This window comes from Astyanax mexicanus, chromosome 15, assembly GCF_023375975.1.
Source record: "Astyanax mexicanus isolate ESR-SI-001 chromosome 15, AstMex3_surface, whole genome shotgun sequence".
Taxonomy (NCBI): Eukaryota; Metazoa; Chordata; class Actinopteri; order Characiformes; family Acestrorhamphidae; genus Astyanax; species Astyanax mexicanus.
In genome coordinates this window covers 31,722,248-31,741,795 of record NC_064422.1, presented here as the reverse complement: position 1 = coordinate 31,741,795, position 19,548 = coordinate 31,722,248, and the positions used below count along the sequence as shown (strand labels likewise).

The 19,548-nt window shown below is 38.6% G+C and overlaps 3 protein-coding genes across 5 annotated transcripts; 2 read left to right on the top strand and 1 right to left on the bottom strand.

Annotated features, from left to right (window-relative positions):
* Positions 1–720: 720 nt before the first annotated feature.
* crygmxl2 (crystallin, gamma MX, like 2) lies at positions 721–2,424 on the top strand. Its single transcript, XM_007259211.4, has 3 exons — positions 721–796; positions 1,437–1,679; positions 2,088–2,424. The coding sequence occupies exons 1-3, from the start codon at positions 788–790 to the stop codon at positions 2,364–2,366; spliced, it is 531 nt and encodes a 176-aa protein (XP_007259273.1). The 5' UTR covers positions 721–787; the 3' UTR covers positions 2,367–2,424.
* A 482-nt stretch (positions 2,425–2,906) lies between these two features.
* On the top strand, positions 2,907–5,463 carry crygmx (crystallin, gamma MX). The gene is made up of 3 exons (XM_007259207.3): positions 2,907–3,010; positions 4,188–4,430; positions 4,870–5,463. Exons 1-3 carry the CDS (start codon positions 3,002–3,004, stop codon positions 5,143–5,145), a joined length of 528 nt encoding a protein of 175 aa, XP_007259269.1. The 5' UTR covers positions 2,907–3,001; the 3' UTR covers positions 5,146–5,463.
* A 2,212-nt stretch (positions 5,464–7,675) lies between these two features.
* aldh18a1 (aldehyde dehydrogenase 18 family, member A1) lies at positions 7,676–19,072 on the bottom strand. Of its 3 annotated transcripts, none has more exons than XM_007259209.4 (18): positions 18,935–19,072; positions 16,687–16,793; positions 15,718–15,938; positions 15,407–15,556; positions 15,104–15,208; positions 14,852–15,004; positions 13,961–14,051; positions 13,709–13,833; positions 13,435–13,579; positions 12,439–12,512; positions 12,188–12,287; positions 11,841–12,061; positions 11,593–11,730; positions 11,307–11,502; positions 10,505–10,626; positions 10,140–10,326; positions 9,695–9,790; positions 7,676–9,023 (listed from the first exon to the last, which is right to left on the bottom strand). In XM_007259209.4, the coding sequence occupies exons 2-18, from the start codon at positions 16,769–16,771 to the stop codon at positions 8,827–8,829; spliced, it is 2,406 nt and encodes an 801-aa protein (XP_007259271.2). In that variant the 5' UTR covers positions 16,772–16,793; positions 18,935–19,072; the 3' UTR covers positions 7,676–8,826. The 3 variants fall into 3 exon arrangements, with proteins under 3 accessions (XP_007259271.2, XP_007259270.2, XP_007259272.2); XM_007259208.4 differs by having other exon boundaries at positions 14,846–15,004; positions 18,935–19,071; XM_007259210.4 differs by having other exon boundaries at positions 14,846–15,004; positions 15,718–15,869; positions 18,935–19,071.
* Positions 19,073–19,548: the final 476 nt, after the last annotated feature.

Sequence of the window (19,548 nt, the reverse complement as noted above, 5' to 3'; positions counted from 1 at the left end):
TTCCACTCTCTCCAAATGGAAAGTGTTCCAGCGGGTGGTGAAAACTGCCCAGTGCATCACAGGTGTCCAACTCCCCTCCATTGATATCTTGCAGCAAAAACACCCTTAAAGGAGAATTAAACATTACACATTCTACCTTATGTTAATTTGCACATCAATTTTGCATTTTGTATGTTTCTTACTTTGCACATCTATTTAATTGGCTTTTACTTGTACCTTCTCAATGACAATAAAGTTAAATGCAATCCAATCTAAAATAAGCTCTTTTTCACTGTATTATACAATTTCCAAACACTTTATACTTTGTCTTTTCCTCTACCTATATTAACTAATCATGTCCAAATTAAAGTCTATAATGCAATATATTAGCATTGCATATTCCATTCCTGAGAGCAATGAGAACAATTTCCTGTATTCCCTACTGTACATGTTTGCATCACATGTGCAGTAAGTCACAAAAAACCTGTTGTTTTAACTCTCTTAATCCTTTTGTGGGTTGCAGTGAAAAAGCCACATCACCAGGTCACGGCTGAACAAGGCCTATGGTATTAGTAAGTTATTTGTAAAGGTAAACTCTAGCACTGGGGATAATAGGAGCAGTGGGTTTATTTGCCTTTAGAGGCAGGAATAATGGGAAGGCTTGTGAGGTTTCAAAAGATACATTCTAGTCTTTCTGACGTGCCTCTGGCACCAGACTGGATATACAGGGTGCTTGTCTAGCGAAGAGTATATAAAAGGTCTGCAGGGCTGCAGCAGCGTGAGGGTGCATACATCCTGCCCTGCAACCATGGGAAAGGTAGGAAACCATAACTGTCTGAAGGAAAATCAACTGCAATTAGCAGAGAAAGAGTTCATAATAGTTGCTGAAATTTACAGTGACAAACTAGAAATTTTGTCTCCAAACAATGACCAAACTTTGGAGTTTCCTGTCACAGTAAACAATATATTTGTGCATTGTTTAGACCTTGTTAAATTAATCAGTGATGCTTCTTCAAAGTGAACCGTATTGAAATGTTTCCTTGCTGGTCTTCTCAGCTTGCTGCCATGCAAAAATGATGCTGTTTCTCTGTTCTGTTAGAAGTGTATTCTCCCAGGGCAGAGAAACCAGCTGAGCTGACATCAATACAACATATGTATCAACAATCATCATACCTCTTTATTTGGCAGGGAACTACCACTTCTGTACTAAATATTTACTAAAATGTGTAACAAGTGACTCACTGAAGAGCTCATTAATTGTTCTTGTCTTGATATTCTGCAATTTTTTTCTTATGCTTTTATTATAATGTATATTAACTGTTACTATTTAAGCAGCTGTTTAAGAAGGTAAGTGGGTTGCCAGCATAAAAAATCGAAATATTGTCTCATTATGAACTAATAACTATCCATAAATCTAATCATTAAATATGCCTTTCATCACTTTACATTCCTGACAGATCATCTTTTACGAAGGACGCAATTTCCAGGGGAAACATTATGAGTGCTCTGAGGACTGCTCCGACACCTTCAGGCACTTCAGCTGCTGCAACTCCATCCGGATCATGGGGGGTTACTGGGTGGCCTATGAGAAGCCCAACTTCATGGGTTATCAGTACGTCATGGGCCGTGGGGAGTACCCTGACTTTCACCACTGGATGGGCTTCAACAATTGCATCAGATCTTGTCAGATGTTTCCCCCAGTAAGTCAATCAAACTGATGGGTTTTATTCCCCACTTTAAAACAACTTACCAAATCAACGTCAATCAACGAAGCCTTTGAAGTAATATTTATAGATGCAGCACAAAAGGTGTACGAGGGTCCACCAGGAGGTTCAGTCATAAAACAGAGAAGAAGACATGCTCTAAAGACTAGCCTCACTCATTATAATTCTATTCATCTCCCTGGTTCGGAGGGAAGAGTGGGGGGAAAAAAAACATTGCAATGTCACTAAAATTTGCTCAACGAAAATGACTAAAAGTCAACTTCAAAATTACGTTTACAGCAGGGCGCCTTGATCAAAGGCTTAGTTTCAAGTGAAACATCCAGAATTCAAAGTTTCAAATGTTGTCTAACATCCTGAGTGTTTCTTTCTGCCCCTGTGCTACAGTACAGAGGAGCCTACAAGATGAGAATCTACAACAGACCTGAAATGTCTGGACACATGATGGAGTTTTCAGAGGACTGCCCCAATGTCTTTGACCGCTTCCACTACCGTGACATCTATTCTGCCCATGTCATGGAGGGATACTGGATCTTCTATGAGCACCCACACTACAGAGGCCGTCAGTACTTCTTGAGACCCGGAATGTACAGAGCCTGTGCAGACTGGGGCTGCTACAATCCCATGATTGGCTCCTTCAGGAGAATGAGAGGCAGTTTCATGTAGACTAAACTTAAACCTGTGGGATTAGGGTACTATTAAAGGCTGGTTTTATTAACACTTGTCCATTTGTCCATGCCTCTTATTTGTGTGAAATTCTGCAAAAAGTCTAGCCAGTTAGGGAAAATGTTCACCCTGGCCCACTGCCAAATCCAATCAATACAAAATTAAGCTCAAAACAAAGTGAACTTTCGATCCAGGTCATTTACAAACTTATTCCAGAGTCGTTTAGGAAGTGGTTTGTGAACTCCACAAGGTTGTGAATGAGTCAGACTAAAGAAACATGCCTAACTTTAGCTACTGTACAAATACAAATACAGTAGAGTTGATAACCGTGCTAGGAATCACTTCTCATACTGTATCTATCAGGTTGAGTCTGAAACCCTCTATTAACTAAAGGCAGAGTTTGCAACTCTTATTGTCAGGTGCTCAAAAGTGCAGGGGTTCTGGGTTTTGCATGTGATTAAAAAAAGAGCTTTGATGGAGACAAAGGGAGCTGCTGGCCAGTCCGATAATGGCACGCAGTCTATAGAACGCAATCTGCTGACAGAGCAGAGCTACACAAAAACCATGAGCCATGCCCAGGATATAAAACGGTTCTGACCCGTGAATGAGCCTGGTACGATCTGAACACAGTCACTATGGGCAAGGTAAGCATGCCAAATCACTGCACATCGCTAAGGCAGGTACTGAGGGCAGGGATGCAGAGAAAGACCTAGGGTAGCAATAATAATCATGTGGGCAATATTCAAGGTTAAGTCTTTGCATATTATGCTACAACTTGAGGCAAGGGGGAAGGAACTGCAACCAGAATGATTGAGGGCTAACTGTGCTAAAGAAGTAAATAGCTAAACAGCTGCAAAACAAGAGTATAATACAGTATATGAGAACATGCAGCTGAAAAATAGTTAGAAATAGAACATTAACTGCATATATAAATGCATAAATGCACTGAAAAATTAACAATAACCTATGACAAAAACACAACTTAGAGAAATGTTTGTTCTGAAACAGTTTACACTAAACTAGGGAGCATAAAATGCTAAAACTGAGAATACCTGGTTGGTTTTAAGGCTGCAGCTTACTAAAATTAAGATTTTAGTCTTTACATTTTAGCCTGTCAGTTTCAGAGTAGTTAAAGACAAATGTTTCAGAGCTTAGTCACACTATTTAATTGACTACAATTTCAACCAGAGCTGCAGCTTGGTAAGTTGGAAAGCTGAAAGTGCTGTTGGTTGAAGCTAGCTAGCATTAGTATGCCTAGAAATGACAATTTTACATTTTTCTTATGTGTGTATGCATTGTAATACACAATAATGGAGTGTTAACAACAAGATAGCTTTGTCTATTTATTAAGGATCATAAAAGGCTAATTTGTGTTAGCTATGAAAAGGTATTTTTCCTCATTTACCTGTTGCTGTATGCTAGATACCTCAGGATGCAGGTGCTGAAGTTTCAACTGCATATTCATTTCTAATACTACCCATGCTTTGAGTATGTAGTATGTAGTATAGATATACTATCAAGAGTGAAATTATATTATTTAAAAAAAGGTCAGATAGTGATGCAGTGACAGGGGCTGGGGAACTTGCAGTGACACATTTTTACATATAATTTTTTGCCACTTTCTGTTAGTAGCAAACAGGTACTAACAAGTACTAAACAAGTACATTAGCCAATACTGTGTGTACTAAGCTGCTGAACCCACACTGCTACACTTAGTGTAAATTGCAGTATTAGTGTGTAATATACAATTTTGTACCCCTTCTGTTATGCCTAATCTTAACATTCACAGCCCTCTTCACTGTGCACTGTTCACTGTGACAGATTACCTTCTTCGAGGACAGGAACTTCCAGGGCCGTCACTTTGACTGCAGTGGTGACTGTGCCGAGATGCAGACCCACCTCTCTCGCTGCAACTCCATCCGTGTAGAGAACGGCTGCTGGGTGGCCTATGAGAAGCCTAACTACTCTGGCTATCAGTACATGCTACACAAGGGAGAGTACCCTGACTTCCAGCACTGGGCTGGCTTTAACGACTGCATCCGCTCATGCCGCATGGTTCCTTCCGTAAGTGTGTTTTCATGGAACTTAACCACTTCCCCGATTGGTATTAAAAAGGAATGTGAATATAAACGATTTGTGTAAAGCTCCAGTAACTTTACTATGATTTTGCCAGGCCAGGCCAAAGAGTACTTCTTTATTTTTTAATTCCATGGAAGTCTAGCCCGAAAGGGTAATAGATCACATTGGCCCAATGCCAGATCAAATCAATATTCAAGTAAACAAAACAAGTGTGGAAGTTTCAGTTGAACTTGACTGACTCATTCAGGAAGTTAATTCTAGTAAGAAATGCTGATTCAATCAATTTTTGCCTCAAACAACAGTAGCTACTTGATTATTGGAGTCAGACTTAAGATCGTTAAGCGTTCTGAGCATTCTGGTTCTGCAGCTGTCTCCAAAATGTTCTGCATCAACTTAATAAAACACTTTACCAATTTTCTTCCAGTACCATGGAAACTACAGGATGAAGATCTTTGAGCGCTCTGATTTCGCTGGCCAGGCCATGGAGCTGAAGGACGACTGCCCTGATCTACGTGAGCGCTTCCACAATGGGGATGTCTCCTCCGCTAATGTCATGGAGGGCTACTGGATCCTCCACGAGCACCCCAACTACAGTGGCCGGCAGTATTTCCTCCGCCCTGGTGAATACAGGAGGTTCAGTGAGTGGGGCAGTCCCAGCCCCTCCATGGGCTCCTTGAGGCGCGTCACCGATCTCAACTGAAAACCTTTCCTGCAGAGCTTAGCAACCCAACCTTTATCCAATGAGTTGCCAGCATGAGCTGTTCTTGCCACAGTTGAGAAAAAGGCCCGATTCCACACGGCCTGTGGAACTGTGCAGTATTTGAATTTGTGCTTTTTGCCATGATTTGGCACTGTATCCAAATGCCTCTGTTTTAAAGTACCTAAAGTAACTGTCACCTTGCTGCATGTGTTGAATAAGTAAACTGTGAGCTTTCCTAGCACTCCCACCTTTTCCAGCTAGAAGTGAAAACAAATTAAATTTTGATTAAAGTCAAATAAAAGACTTTTTTACAGCTTACATTCCAGTGTCTAATGAGATCATATGCCAAAGTTTCACCAACACCTTGTTACCACCATATTAAACTCTATGCTATGCTCATTTTCTGTTTCACATGCATTCAGATTAGGTCTGGTATGACATCAGCACGGCTGTGAGACAAAGGAACATTATCAAGGAAACGGCCCGGTTCTTTGAGCTCAGTTATTGAAGAACAAAAAGAGGGTATCTGAGGATGGGAATGTAGGAGTCTTTATAAGATCACATGGTACGTAGAAGGCGCTTTGGGCCCATGAAAGAAGCCCATATTAGCTGCACATCACAGGGCAGTGCAGACTCAAAGAGGAAGAGTCAAAGTGGCCTGGTACTAGCCGCAAGCATGCAGTTCTCTCAGAACACAAAACAAAACCAAGTCCATATCCCAGCTCATGCATTTTTCATAGGCTAAGGATACCAAGCCCTTTTAGAGATAAATATCAATTATTGAAATTGTTAATTAGGCTCCCATAATTGGCAAAGATAGAAATGAATAAATAACTTTGACGATTAATTATTGATTTGAAAGAAATTTGAGCTCTGTAGGGAACACATTTGAGAGTCTCTCAAGATGAAGCAAAACAAGAAATATGAGTTTTGGCCTTGAGTAATGTTCAATTAAAGCTAGGGCAAATTTACAGTGAAAAGTCTGACAGCTAGCTATGATTCCAGACACTTTAAAAGTCGTACATCCACCAGCCCACAGCCCTTGACTTTCTCAGACCTCTGAATGATGTGCGTCATCTTCCAGATCCCAGATCTACCATCAAACACACGGCATGTTGAAACAGCCTTACTGAACAGCAATTCAGAGTATCTCTGATGAAGTAACCGGATAAACAACAAATAAGTGATATCAAATTGCTCCTGTGCTTTTCCATCAAATTACACTTATTTATAGTTAATCAAGAATAAATCAGCAATTATTATGGAAAGTCAAAAATTTACCGTAAGTATTATGTATATTTAATTCTATTAAAATATATCTACAGTAGTTAATAGGTGCTAGCTTTAATTTATGAAACAATGATTCTAATATATAAATGATTATACAAACAAATAGATGACTTAATCTAGTCATCATACAGTCATAAACACTTCATTTCTTAACACAGTTGAAGCATACACTGCCAATTTTGTCATGGGATGGCAGTATATAAATAGATCATAAAGTGTTTCCTCTAAGAGCAGTTTGGAAACAGCCACACATGTATATGTTGTGAGGTGTTATTTTGTGAGCCCTTTATTACTGGTCAATAAATGATTAGAATGTTGACAAAGTAAAGCACAACAGGCAGATTTATATCACGTCAAAACGTGACAGCAAAGGTTTTGTCTGACAGTGATGTGCTTAATACTTTTAAGTCTCTAATATGACGCAAATTAAAAACCTACAAACAAATCAAGAAATAAATTAATCAGGTAAATTATTTCTGCATAACTGCCACTTACTGCTGAAACAGTCCTGCAAAATGTTCTGGCGAAAATCGGGAAAACCCATGATCATTTTTTTTTTCTCGACAATTCCTATTCTAAAGACAATTCCAGGGCCAGGGGAACTGTAAGATGTGTCCACATCTATAGTTAACTCCTTCATACTACAGCAAATGTAAGATAGTAAAGTAAAATTTACTCTGAATTCAGTTTTGTTTAACATTGAGCTTCAGTCCTGTTTTTATTGTCTTTTATCTAATACAGACATTGATCATAGATCTTAGGAACCCTAAAGTTGGAACACAAGAGTACATGAATAAGACTGAGCTTCTCTTCATCTCCTGATCTTTCGCTTTTTGATGAGAGAGCTCATTGAGCGTAAACAGCACATTTTGGGGAATGAAAAGGATTCACATGTCAAAAGGCAGTGGCACTTTCATGGCACGACTCAGTTCTCTCTCAGCTGCTTTTTCTCTCCTAATAGCTACATAATTAATCCTCTGTAGTATTGTATTCAGTCTTCCATTCCGCACTCACTGTAGTGCCTTTCCCTTAAGAAAGCTTCTTGAAGTCTCGCTCGCTGACACGCAGCTGAGAAATACATAAAGATTAATGAATTAATATAGAATTGCCCCAGCGCCCTGAGTTTTCTCCGCACTGTGAAAACAGGAAACCTAACTATTAAGCTGTGTAGGCATACAGATGTATTTTAAAACCACTGTGAAAGCAGCAGTGCTAAATGTAGAAATGACTGAAGCAAGAATATTCTGGAAAACATTTATTGTACAATGCAGAGATAATACAAAATGACTGCACAGCTTTAGCGTACACTGCTCATCACCAAAAACAGCTTTTTTGGAATGTTACAGCACTTTCACATAACTCTCCAGCAGTAGACACCAAATCTGGAGCTGTATGTACTTTCAGACAGCAAAAGGAAAAACAAAAAAAAAAAGGTTTTGTTTAGCTTTCTTTTTCCATTGAATCCTATTTTAAATGTGTAGTGTACTGATAAAAAGAGGTACCTGATGTATTTTGCACAGGAAATCTGGTTCCTGTTTCAAAAACACAGCTTTCTTCTTTTATTAAATTAGAAATTGTCATAATAAAACAACTTCTGACTTTTGCAGGTTGATGTTTTTTTGATGGTTGCACATTTTGGCAGTTGTCCACTCTACCCAATGTGAGACAGAAATTCAGGTTTTGAACACAGGAGCTGAGCATACCATTTAAAGTTCCTTTTTGTTATTTTTGCTTTCAGCTGCTCATCACAGGGTAGCTCGGCATAAAGACAATGCAAACATGTATAAATACTTTTTCTTCAAAGCACACTTCCACTACAAATCATATTGGCAACAGTCATGATGATATGCCCTGTGAATTTCACTTGGGAGTGGGTGATACAACTGAACATTAATGCTATAGGCCATAAACCTAAATGGTGTGTTTTTTGGAATCAATAAGGAGCAGAAATATGGATAAATAATGCATCAAATGCTTAGAGGCTCAGCAATAGGGCAAAATGCCTGGATCCTCAAACCCTATGTGGAATAATGGTCGAAATACAGAAGGACACAATTGTCACATACCAAGAGCAGTGAGCCACATTCAGCCTAACTGACTTAACAATAAATGATTTCCACAGGATCTGATGAACAGACAGATATAAGATGTGATCCTCATTGGCTGGTTGGTTAAATAAGTGATGAACTAGGCCCATTAACAATTTGAGGTAGAAGGAAAATATAAATTAATGCATATGTGTTTGTGCCGCTATTATCTGTAACCTTACAACAGATGCTATTGTATTCCCATTAACTTCACAGGCCAAGCAGGGGCTCCTCTGAGAAGTGGATGCTTTGGGCAGTCACTATATAAAAATTTAAAATGTTTTTTTTTTTTTTTTTTGAGTGGCTAATTGGATGTTCTTTGTCCAGTCAGGGGCTGTGCAATTGGGAGGTTCTCGTGCAGGAACTTCATACTGCCCTGCTCAGAGAAATCTGCAGCAGTTTGGCCATCTCCCCGCAGAACCCATTTAGTAGTGAGCAGTCCCTCCAGTCCCACAGGACCGCGGGCATGAATACGAGCAGTGCTGATTCCAACCTCCGCACCTAAAGTGAAAAAATACAAATAATAATAATGATAATATTAACAAACATAACAAATAGATCAACACACTGTCAACACACTAAGTAAAATGTATTATCAAAAATATATTTGCAACAAAAAATAATAATCAGTTAATATAGTTTAGAAACTGTGGTAGGGAATTACATTTAGCTAGTTTTAACAATGTAATGTAGGTTAACATGACCACAAATATTGATTTAACTTTAATAACATTTACACTAATAACCCAGTCTAACCCAAACATAGCTCTTAAAAAAATAAAAATAAATAAAATAAACGTTGTGCCGTTACCAACATTTACTTTTCACCATTAATTGTGATGCCATTTACCACAAGTCTTAGGTCTTAAAACTGGACACCATAAAACTAATAAGTTTATTATGTTTGGACAATACTTCTAAAATAGGGTGTATTTTGTGAAAATAATAAATTAACAACAGGGATGCAATTTTTTATTCCTTACAGGGCACATACATGAATTGACAAATTCATTTTTCAGAAGTTTGTAGGTAGACAACTGTTGTGGGTGTTCTTGTCAGTTTTTCTGTTTCTTTTTTGTATATTTATATCGATATCAAAATTATATGGTATAGACTGAAATATACTGTGATATAACTTTTGGCACATGCTCAATGAACAACAGTGTTCTTACCAAGGCCAAAGCGATATCCATCAGCAAACCGTGAGCTAGCATTCCAAAAAACACAGGCACTGTCCACCAACTGCAGAAACTGCTCAGCTGTCTCTTCTGAAAACAGGAACATTCAGAAATTAATTTTACATATATTTTAATACATTTAAACTTTAACTACATTTACCACAAAAATTAACACACAGCATAAATATTTTATCATCCTGCTAGATAGTGTTATTATCACCTTCACCACAAGATGGCATTATTGCAGCAAAAATATTTCAATATTCAGGTAGGTGAAGGGAGTTTATTTATTTATTTATTTATTTATTTTTAATCGCCCAGTTCAAACACATTCTGCATTGTTCTAACAAACAGGCCAAGTTCATATTATTCGGTTAAATACAAGTTAAAAAAAGATAGAGAGAGGGAGAATAAGGGACAGAGAGAAGGAGCATTTTACCATTCTCAGTGATGATGACATCAGTGTGGGAGCTGCCATATTTATGAATGTGATCTACAGCTTCCTGCATGCTGTCCACTACCTCGATGCAGCATTCCAAATCCCCATACTCTGTACGCAGAGATTTCACCTCTGAAGGGCTGAATGTCAGGTATGATGCAAACCTGGGACCAGCATGAATTTTCACCTGCAGGCACAGTTAGGGGGGAAAGGGGAGGTTGGGAAAGAAAGAGGAATTATTGATTGCCAGCATGCCACCCTAACTGACATACAGCGTGTATACTCCACCACCAAACCCTTACTGAATTTATTAATAAGGTTACCAAAAATTACAGCATATTTTTTTTGGGACACAGCAGTCTTACTTGTTCTGTCCTCAGCATGTCAATAATCTGGTCAAAAAGTGGGGTCCGGAGCACATCTCTGTGAACCAGCAGGGTTTCCATAGCATTGCAGGCTGCAGGGTAGTCACATTTTGAGTCTCTCACTGCAGAAACAAAAACAGAACGTCATGTTTCCCAGCATTTCATGAACACATTCAATAAATCATCATACAGCGGCTTGCAAAAGTTTGTCACCTTCGGTCAAAATACATGTCAGTGAGAATAGCTGAACAAGAAAACCTGACTGATTTTAAGAGGAGTTTAATATTAAACATTGAGTTTAAGATGATCAATTTCTTTAAAATTTTAAGAAAAGTCACTTTTTTAAATGAATGGCAAGTTTTAGATTGAACATTTATTTCAATATTCTATGCAAGACAAATTTATTCACATCTTCCACTACTGTGATTTTTTTTATTTATTCTAAAAAGACTTTCCGCCCTTCCAGATCCAAACTTGATCTCTACTGTTGCTTAAGTAAGTCCATGGCTGGTTTGAGGTTTTGCAAACGTGACAAGCCTTAACAAGCTAATTAAGTTATTTCTCGTAAATCTTTTCACTGTAAAATAGTACAAAACAAAAGTACACTAACTTTGCTTAAAATTTTTAAAAGAATGCTTGATTCTTAATGTTATGCTTTCTTGGTATAGAGTAATTACTACTTACTTATTTATTTCTAATATCTAATATTAATCGGAGGTGCCAAAAACATTTTCTGTACATGCTGCCAAATTCATGTGTATCAGTAAACAATACTAGTAATATTTGTATGTTAAATGTTTACCGATCTTGATGACTTTATCAATGCTGGCTTCATGGTCGACATAAACGTGACAAATGCCCTCACTGTGTCCCAGCACAGGAATGCCCTTAGCAGCACGCTGGATATCCCTGACCAGTTGAGATGAGCCACGAGGGATGATCAGATCAATCATTTTTTCCAGGCGACACAGATCTTCCACCTCCTCTCGTGTGCTCACCTACATTCACAAAACATTGTGTGATTTGACAACAACAAAGAACAGCTCAAAAAATAAATAAATAAATAAATTAATAAATTGATATCTTACCAGCTGTATTGCATCTTTGACACCATGCATGGACAGAGCTTCCTGGGCCACTTCATGTAAGATGCGGTTCGTGTTTGCTGCTTCTTTGCCACCCTTTAGCAGTAGAGCATTCCCACTAGCAATAGCTAATGCAGACACCTGTTTAGGGCAACCGGAAACTATAATTTAACACTCATTGGCAGTCCAATTACTTGATATTCTGGGTGTGAATTTATATCAGAGCTAGCAAGAGCATGAGAGAGAGAAACCTGAGGCAGGCAGTCTGGGCGGGATTCGAAAATGACAAGCAGAACTCCAATGGGAACAGTGATCTGCTCTAGCTCCAGGTTGTTGGCCACACGGGTCCTGCGCAGGACTCTTCCTACACTGTCCTGAGAAGACACAGCGATCTGCCGAAGGCCGATTGCTAGACTGTTCAGCTTAGACGAAGACAAGCTCAGACGCTTTAGCATGACAGCAGGCATACGTCCTGTCATTTCAAAGAGAAGAAGTGCCACCTTCAGATTAATGGAAAATATAAGGACAAAATCCATTTTACTAATCCCACACACTTCAATATATTCCATGATCCAAATGGTTTAGGGGAAATGTGTACCAGAATTCAAAGCAAGCTCCATGTCTTTCTTGTTAGCAGACAGAATTTCTTCTCTCTTCTCAGTCAGAAGGTCAGCCATAGCATAAATGATTTCACTCCTCTATAAGTAAAAAACGACACATGCTAATGTTAAGGTCATTATTATTACAGTCAGTAATTGTGCCTCTCAAACAACCATATATAATTAACTGTCAAACAACTAGGTAACATTAGTATTACTATTCAGCATTATGGTGAGGTCATGTGCTTGCCTGCTCTGGAAGTAAAGAAGCCAGTGTCCTCCCTGCAGTGCGAGCCATTTCAGTCTGCTGCTCCACAGTGGGACCTGTAGCATTGACAACAGCATGAGAAAACTCACGAAAACATTGTTTAAACTCATTTATGATTAATGTTAAATACAGATATGAATAAAGGGAGAGCATTCTGTGTGTATTATTGTTTTATCTGTATTTGTGCAGGTTTTCAGAAAGTAGTGCCCATACAAAACACTATGGTTAGTGCAGCCAACAGTTTAAGTGAATATTGACCATTGCTATGTGTACATAATAAAAACAAACAAAAAAAAAACTAGTTTTTTTTTTTTCTTTTAAAAGCCTCACAGATCACAGCCCATTACACAATCTTTTTGTCTAGTTAGTTTTTAATAACAATCTCCTTCACTGCTGCCATTTTTTCTGTTAGCAGAGATGTCTGGTTATGAACTACCCTCTAGTGGGATGTGTTGCTTAATATTCCTGCCAGCATAAACAATTCATAATCCGTGGGCAGTGACTGTTATATTATTTGAATCTGATATGTGCATTGCTGTATGTAAAGGCAATATACATGAGCGTAAAACACAGGGGGGGTCCCCATAATATTTTCAGAATAAAAACAGGTTCATTTTTTAAATGAATAATTTCAGAGTATTTTTGAGAAAACAATCCTGGCGATATGACTACACTATAAACACTATAAAAAATTAAAAATAAATAAATAAATAAATAATAATAATATAATTTAATATTAAATATAATCATAATATTAACATTTATTTGGCAATATGATTTTATATATATGATATGATATGGCACAACGCTAATTGAGTTTTTTACCAGGTTGTAACAAAAAACGATGCATAATAATATAATATTGGGGGCATGAAAACCACAGAAACGTAATGAATCCAGGGCAGACCACACTTAAACTCTAAAACACAGAACCCTAATTTAAACATAGTTTAAACAATAAGAATACAGCTCCCTTACCAGCAGGTTTGACTTCCGAAAAGAAGGTGCCCACCTTCTTGCCCTCTACAATATCAGTGATGACATGGCCTGTGACTTTGGGGTGGGTGCCATTAGCAATGACCACAGAAGTGCCACCCTGCAGAGCCCAAAGAGCAGCTTTCACCTGCAGACAACAAGAAAGCAGGCTGTAGAGTTAGAACAGGTCATCTTTAACTGTCTGATTAACAGGAAGCTGAGCTGTACTACTGAAGTGCATCCTGGCATAGTTGACACAGAAAGACTGCACACATACCTTAGCTTCCATTCCCCCAATGCCAACCCTGGATTTCGTGCCATAGGTTATTGACTGCTGGTCACCAGGGTAGAAAGTATCCAGCAGTTTGGCATCATCTGTTCCAGGAGGGCTGTCATAAAGGCCTGGAGAAAAAAAAAGTTATAGGTTACTTTCAATCATGAAACAAAATGGCATTAAAAAGGTGAAGAAAAGAAGGAGGAGGGGGGGGATCTGTTTTAAAGATGCTGTTCCTAAAAAACAGCGTCTTACCTTCTACATCAGAAAGAGCAATGAGGAGGTCCACTCTCATCTCCACTGCTAGCCGAGCCGCCAAACTGTCATTGTCCTTGATGCTTATGACCTGTGATATGACAAAAGGGGAGTACATGACAGTCAATTCTAAAAGACTTGATAAGCTATGATGGATGGCAATTTTTAACCTTTGCTGCCCACTTATGGAAATACTGTCTATAGTCTTCACGATTAGCACCAATACATTTGTTAGGCACACATACCTTACTCTACACATGCACTGACTGGCAATTTTATACAACAGATACTATATAGCCAATTTCTAGGCAGTCACTCTCTACTATTCTTATTATTTTATTATATCTGTGGTAATTTTTTACCACAAAATCACTGATGATTGAATATTTCTGCAGGAGTTTCAACTTTGAGCCTAAAAATCATGTAAAAAGGAGATGATAAATTTAGCAGCAATTGGAGCACAGCCAGTCAGTGCAAACCTACAAAGTGAACCTTTATGATAGGATTATATAACAAAATAATCAGTGAGTGTAAATAATAGTCATTGTGGAAAGTTGTATCATAAAATGATAATGCAGATGAAAGAACCCCACTATAGTAAATGACCAAAGTCAGTTCATGAAGCATGCAAAGAAGAATACAGTGTGGAAGCCATAGTATAATGCAGAGAAGGAAGTGTTGTTAGCTTTTCCCATTGAGGTGCAGAAAATGAATGAAGAGTCAAGCTGCGCCAATGTTTTCTGCTCAGCTCCAGTCTCTTCAAGGCTCTGACTTCCAGCATGCATGTGTTAATAGCTCCCTCCCTGCATGCAGCTCTCATGGACCATAGGGAAACTGGGGTGGAGTGCCAGCCCTTCTTCCCCATCCCCTCTGTTCTGTACCCACGTTTACCCCCTGGAGATCACTGTTGGGCTCTGGAGGAGGCACCACGGCATCATTGGTGTTGATGATGGGTACGATGTTCATACGCAGCAGCTCGTGCAAGGTGCTGTTAAGATTTCGTCTCTTCTGGTCGTCATGGAAGTCCAAGTTTGTCACCAAGATCTAAAAAAAATAATAAATGAATACATGCCACAGTTTAAGAACATTTCTGTGTGTTTTTAATGTAGGTTCTGGTGTGTTTGTGTCTGCATGGGCATGTACCTGTGCTGTGCAGGTGCTGTACTGAGTGAACATGGCCTCATACAAAGCCATCAGGCCGCTCTGGCCTGCAGCAGCACATGCTCTCGCCTCCAAAACAGGCAGAGACTGGAAAAGAAAAGATAAAACATCACTGAACCTGTCACTGGACTTCATTAGCATTAATATTGATTTTATACAACTGATTAATGACTGTTGAAATATGTCTTGATTACCATGTGGTGCCTAGATGGGTCTAACATTATAAAACATGGCTCTACATGTCACTGGTGCTGCAACCGTTTAATTCTAAATGCAATTCCTTACCATATCTTTAAGCTGATTCTGTCCGGAGTGAAGAGCTTGTCTGACACTCTGAGAGAGGAGAATTTCATGCCGCAGCCTCTGCTTCCCAAATGCCACAGCTCCACTTGTGACAATCATCATTTCTCTTCCCTGATTCTGTAGCATTGCCACCTAAAATGATCACAAATTTGCAGCAATTGCATACATTTATTAACAATAGTGTCACTGTTTTTCTAACACATGAACTGGAGGAGTTGCAACCCTTTACCTTACTCGTGAAAAAAGGTGGTAATGGTAAAAACTCCCCTGAAATAAGCAGAAACTTATCTCACCTGTTCAACAATGGAGGCAAGCCTGCCAAGAGCAAGGCCACACTCATCACCTCGAGTTACCACAGCACTGCCCAGCTTCACCACAATCCTTTTGGCTTGGCGCAGCTCGCTGCGGTGGGCGAACGACTTACCATGGGCACGAGCCAGAGGCACTGTAAGAAAAGGCACGTTACTCCATTGACGCACAGGATGGAGTCTGAAATATGGAGAGGTAGAGGGATCTGGAGGGAGAAAGAGCCAGGACATGAGCCAGTGAGGAGCCATGCCATGCAGTGAGCCAGTGAAGATGAGGAAAGAAAGGAGTGATGGGTGTGCAGACAAATAGCATCGCAGACATATGGTTAGGGGAGGAGTGTGTCGGCTTCAATTTTCCACTTGGCAAATATTAATTTGATTCAGAACATAATTAACATTGAATAAATACAACAAATCTGATAGTGAAAAGCTGATCGTAAATGTAAATAATTTTAAATGCATTAATTATCATGCACTTATCATGCAACAAAGTAAACAAATAACAAGGCCTATGTCTGAATAAAAATAAATAAATAAAAACCACACACAACCAGGCTAGACATGATCTAAATTGCTGCAATTACCACACACACAGACAACCCCCACTCAGTGAAAGCAAACGATGTAGTAAAAGCTGCCACATCAGCAAAGCTAGACAGCTAGCAAGCCTCAGTGCTGACAGCACAGAACTAATAACAGCTCACAAAGCCCAATGAATGGGAGCAGCAGACAGGGACAGAAAAAATGTGAGGAGGGGAAGGGGGTACTCACTATAAACAAACTTCTAAACAATTAAATAGTGATTTAGCAAAACATACAGATGTGCACAAAGGACTTTCCATGAAAAATACAGAAGCAGTAAAAATGTAGGCATTGCAAACTGGTTGCAAATGCCCATCCTTCATTTAATTAAAAAATATAAAATACATGTGATAAGACTAAACAGATACTCACTCTTTCCCTGTGAAACAGATCTCGTCTGTAGGGTTTTTGGGCCCAACATGAGCCGAGGACACAGAGACAGTCTCTGGAGCAACATGGTGACCTCACGCAACTGAAAACTGTAACACGTAAACAAAGCAGGAATCCCAGACTTAAAATCACTCCAAAGTTTAAAAAAAGCAATTAGGCAGTCTGGTTAACCCTAATTAGTGCCAATTTAACCTATTCTACAGCAGACTGCCCACCATTCCATCAATCTGGAAGACCTATCATACAATAAGAAGCAACAGGCCACAGCTCCTTTCTGAATTTCAGCACCGTGGAGCAAAACACACTTAGCACTAGAACAGATGGTGCATGGATGGCATTCTTGTTGAAGTAAAGAAGCAGACATTTCTGAACTACTTCAGCTTAGGCCTGAAAAATGTATAATTTTAGAAAGTACACATGCAAAACATTTACATCACAGAACATGCAATGTCCTGTGCACTGCTATATATTAAAACATTTTACTGCTGAATACAAAAGGAAAATTTACACTCATCCAGAGATGGACAACATGGCCAGAATGTAAATCACTGTATATTTCTTAATTTTGTATATAATACAATATAATCAGAATACAAAACATAATTCTGATAATGGTATAAAGAGTGTTCAGATACACATATTGCACAGCTGATGAGCCACTTCAGCACTGGACTGGCAGTGATTGTCAATATTTCAGCATAAACAACCTATCTGAGTGGATGAAGAGCTTTCACAAGTCTCAAATGACTCTATGATTCACCACAATCTCCTATTAGCCATTTATTCACTCCCACATAGCTAAGCTGCAGGTGAGTTAGTCACAGTTAATCTGTAGCTAAGTTTTTAATTGATGCTATATGATGTAGAGCAAGTTAACAATGTTTACTGTGTTTGGTAGTTTCTTATTATTGGTAAAATAATAAAATCATATAACATGTAACGTAACAAATTATGCAACAATTTCATAACTATTATTAGCATTTTGTTTAAATCAGATCAGAGCTAGTTTTACAGAATTAAAAACAGTAAATACTTGGAACAGACAAGTAGAAGCAAACAAGACGCTTTTAAAAGGAGCTAGTTTTTTTTCCAATGCTAATTCAGCACTTCTACATTCTGTAACTAAGATGAGATGAAAGAACACAGATTCACTAACTGTCCTGTGATGTTCTTAGGATGTTCAGTAGGTTATAAGTCACTTAGGGACTTCATAAGTTAAAGTAAAGGACATAGTGCTGTAAGGAACATTTAAGAGAGCTTTTAACGGGTCTGTGGCACATACAGCTCTGGACAAAAATAAGAGACCACTTCAGTTTCTGAATCAGTTTCTCTCATTTTGCTATTTATAGGTATATGTTTGAGCAAAGTTAACATTTTTTGTTTTATTCTATAAACTACAGACAATGTTCCTCCCAAATTCCAAATAAAAATATTATCATTTAGAGCATTTCTTTGCAGAAAATGAGAAATGGCTGAAATAAAAAAATGATGCAGAGCTTTCAGACCTCAAACAAGTTCATGTTCATAAAGTTTTAAGAGTTCAGAAATCAATATGTGGTGGAATAACCCTGGTTTTTAATCACAGTTTTCATGCATCTTAGCATGTTCTCTTCCACCATTCTTACACGCTGCTTTTGGATAACTTTCTTCCACTTTTCAGCTAGGTTTGATGGCTTTAATCATCCATATTCCTCTTGATTATATTCCAGAGATCTTCATTAAGGTAAAATCAATGAAAACATCACCATTAAGTGGACTCTTATTTTTGTCCAGAGCTGTACATATGTCACCATGGGCTCTTTAAGGTTAACGTTGATTTTTGTGAAACAAAGAAACTAGACCATCCAAACAATCTCACATGAATTCTTTAGTTAGCTAACTAGCTGTATACAAGAGCTGGCCCTAGCTAGCAAGCTAGCTCAACTATGACTCTCTACTTCACTCCCAAAGGAAAAGAATGATTAGCTTACCAGTTTTAACACTACCGGTGAATTTCTGCAATGAATAAAAGCAGCAGCTTCGCTTGCAGGCAGTTTATGACCAACACCCGCCTGCCTGCACACAGCACACTGCTAATGCTAGCGAGCTAACCTAGCTAAGCTATATGGGTCAGCTGAGGAAACGTGCCAGCCAGCGGTCTAATAAACAGTAGCTAAATCTGCGATAAATCTCCTGCAGCTAACCCGAGCAGCTGCTGGACTGCACAGATACAAGGAGAACCGCTACATACCCCGCTCTGGAAACGAATTACCCGGAATTCAGAGTTCAAGTTCAGGGAGCGTGAGCGGCGGTCCTGACTGCCACATCAACTCGTGGCTCCAGTTCTCCCCTCGACCATGTTGACATGCAGCGACGTGGAGACGCACACTGCGCATGCGGCCCGGGCGGCGCTATTCACAAACACAACAACGTAGAAAACAAGACAACAATAAAATCCACACGTTTTCTGAGGATTAAAAACTAATAATAAATATTAAAAATAAAAACAAAATCCTCAATTTTAACTTCATCAAAAAATAGTTGTTCTAGTAATAGTTTATTCAAGTTTAATCTAATCTAATATAATGTGATCTAAAATAAAACAATATAACCTAAATTAATTAATTAAATTAATTATAATATCCATTTCAGACCCTGCCTCAATTACAATGGATATCACAGTTTCTTTTTTCAGACCTGTTGTTATCCATCAGAATACAACATAAACTAGCCAATTAAACAGTAGCTAAGCACAAAAATAAATAAATAAATAAATAAATATAAATATAAATCTGCAACTCAGGCATTAGGGCATGTCAGCACTGCAGAACAAATGAGACAAAGTAATACAAGCTAATGTTTACT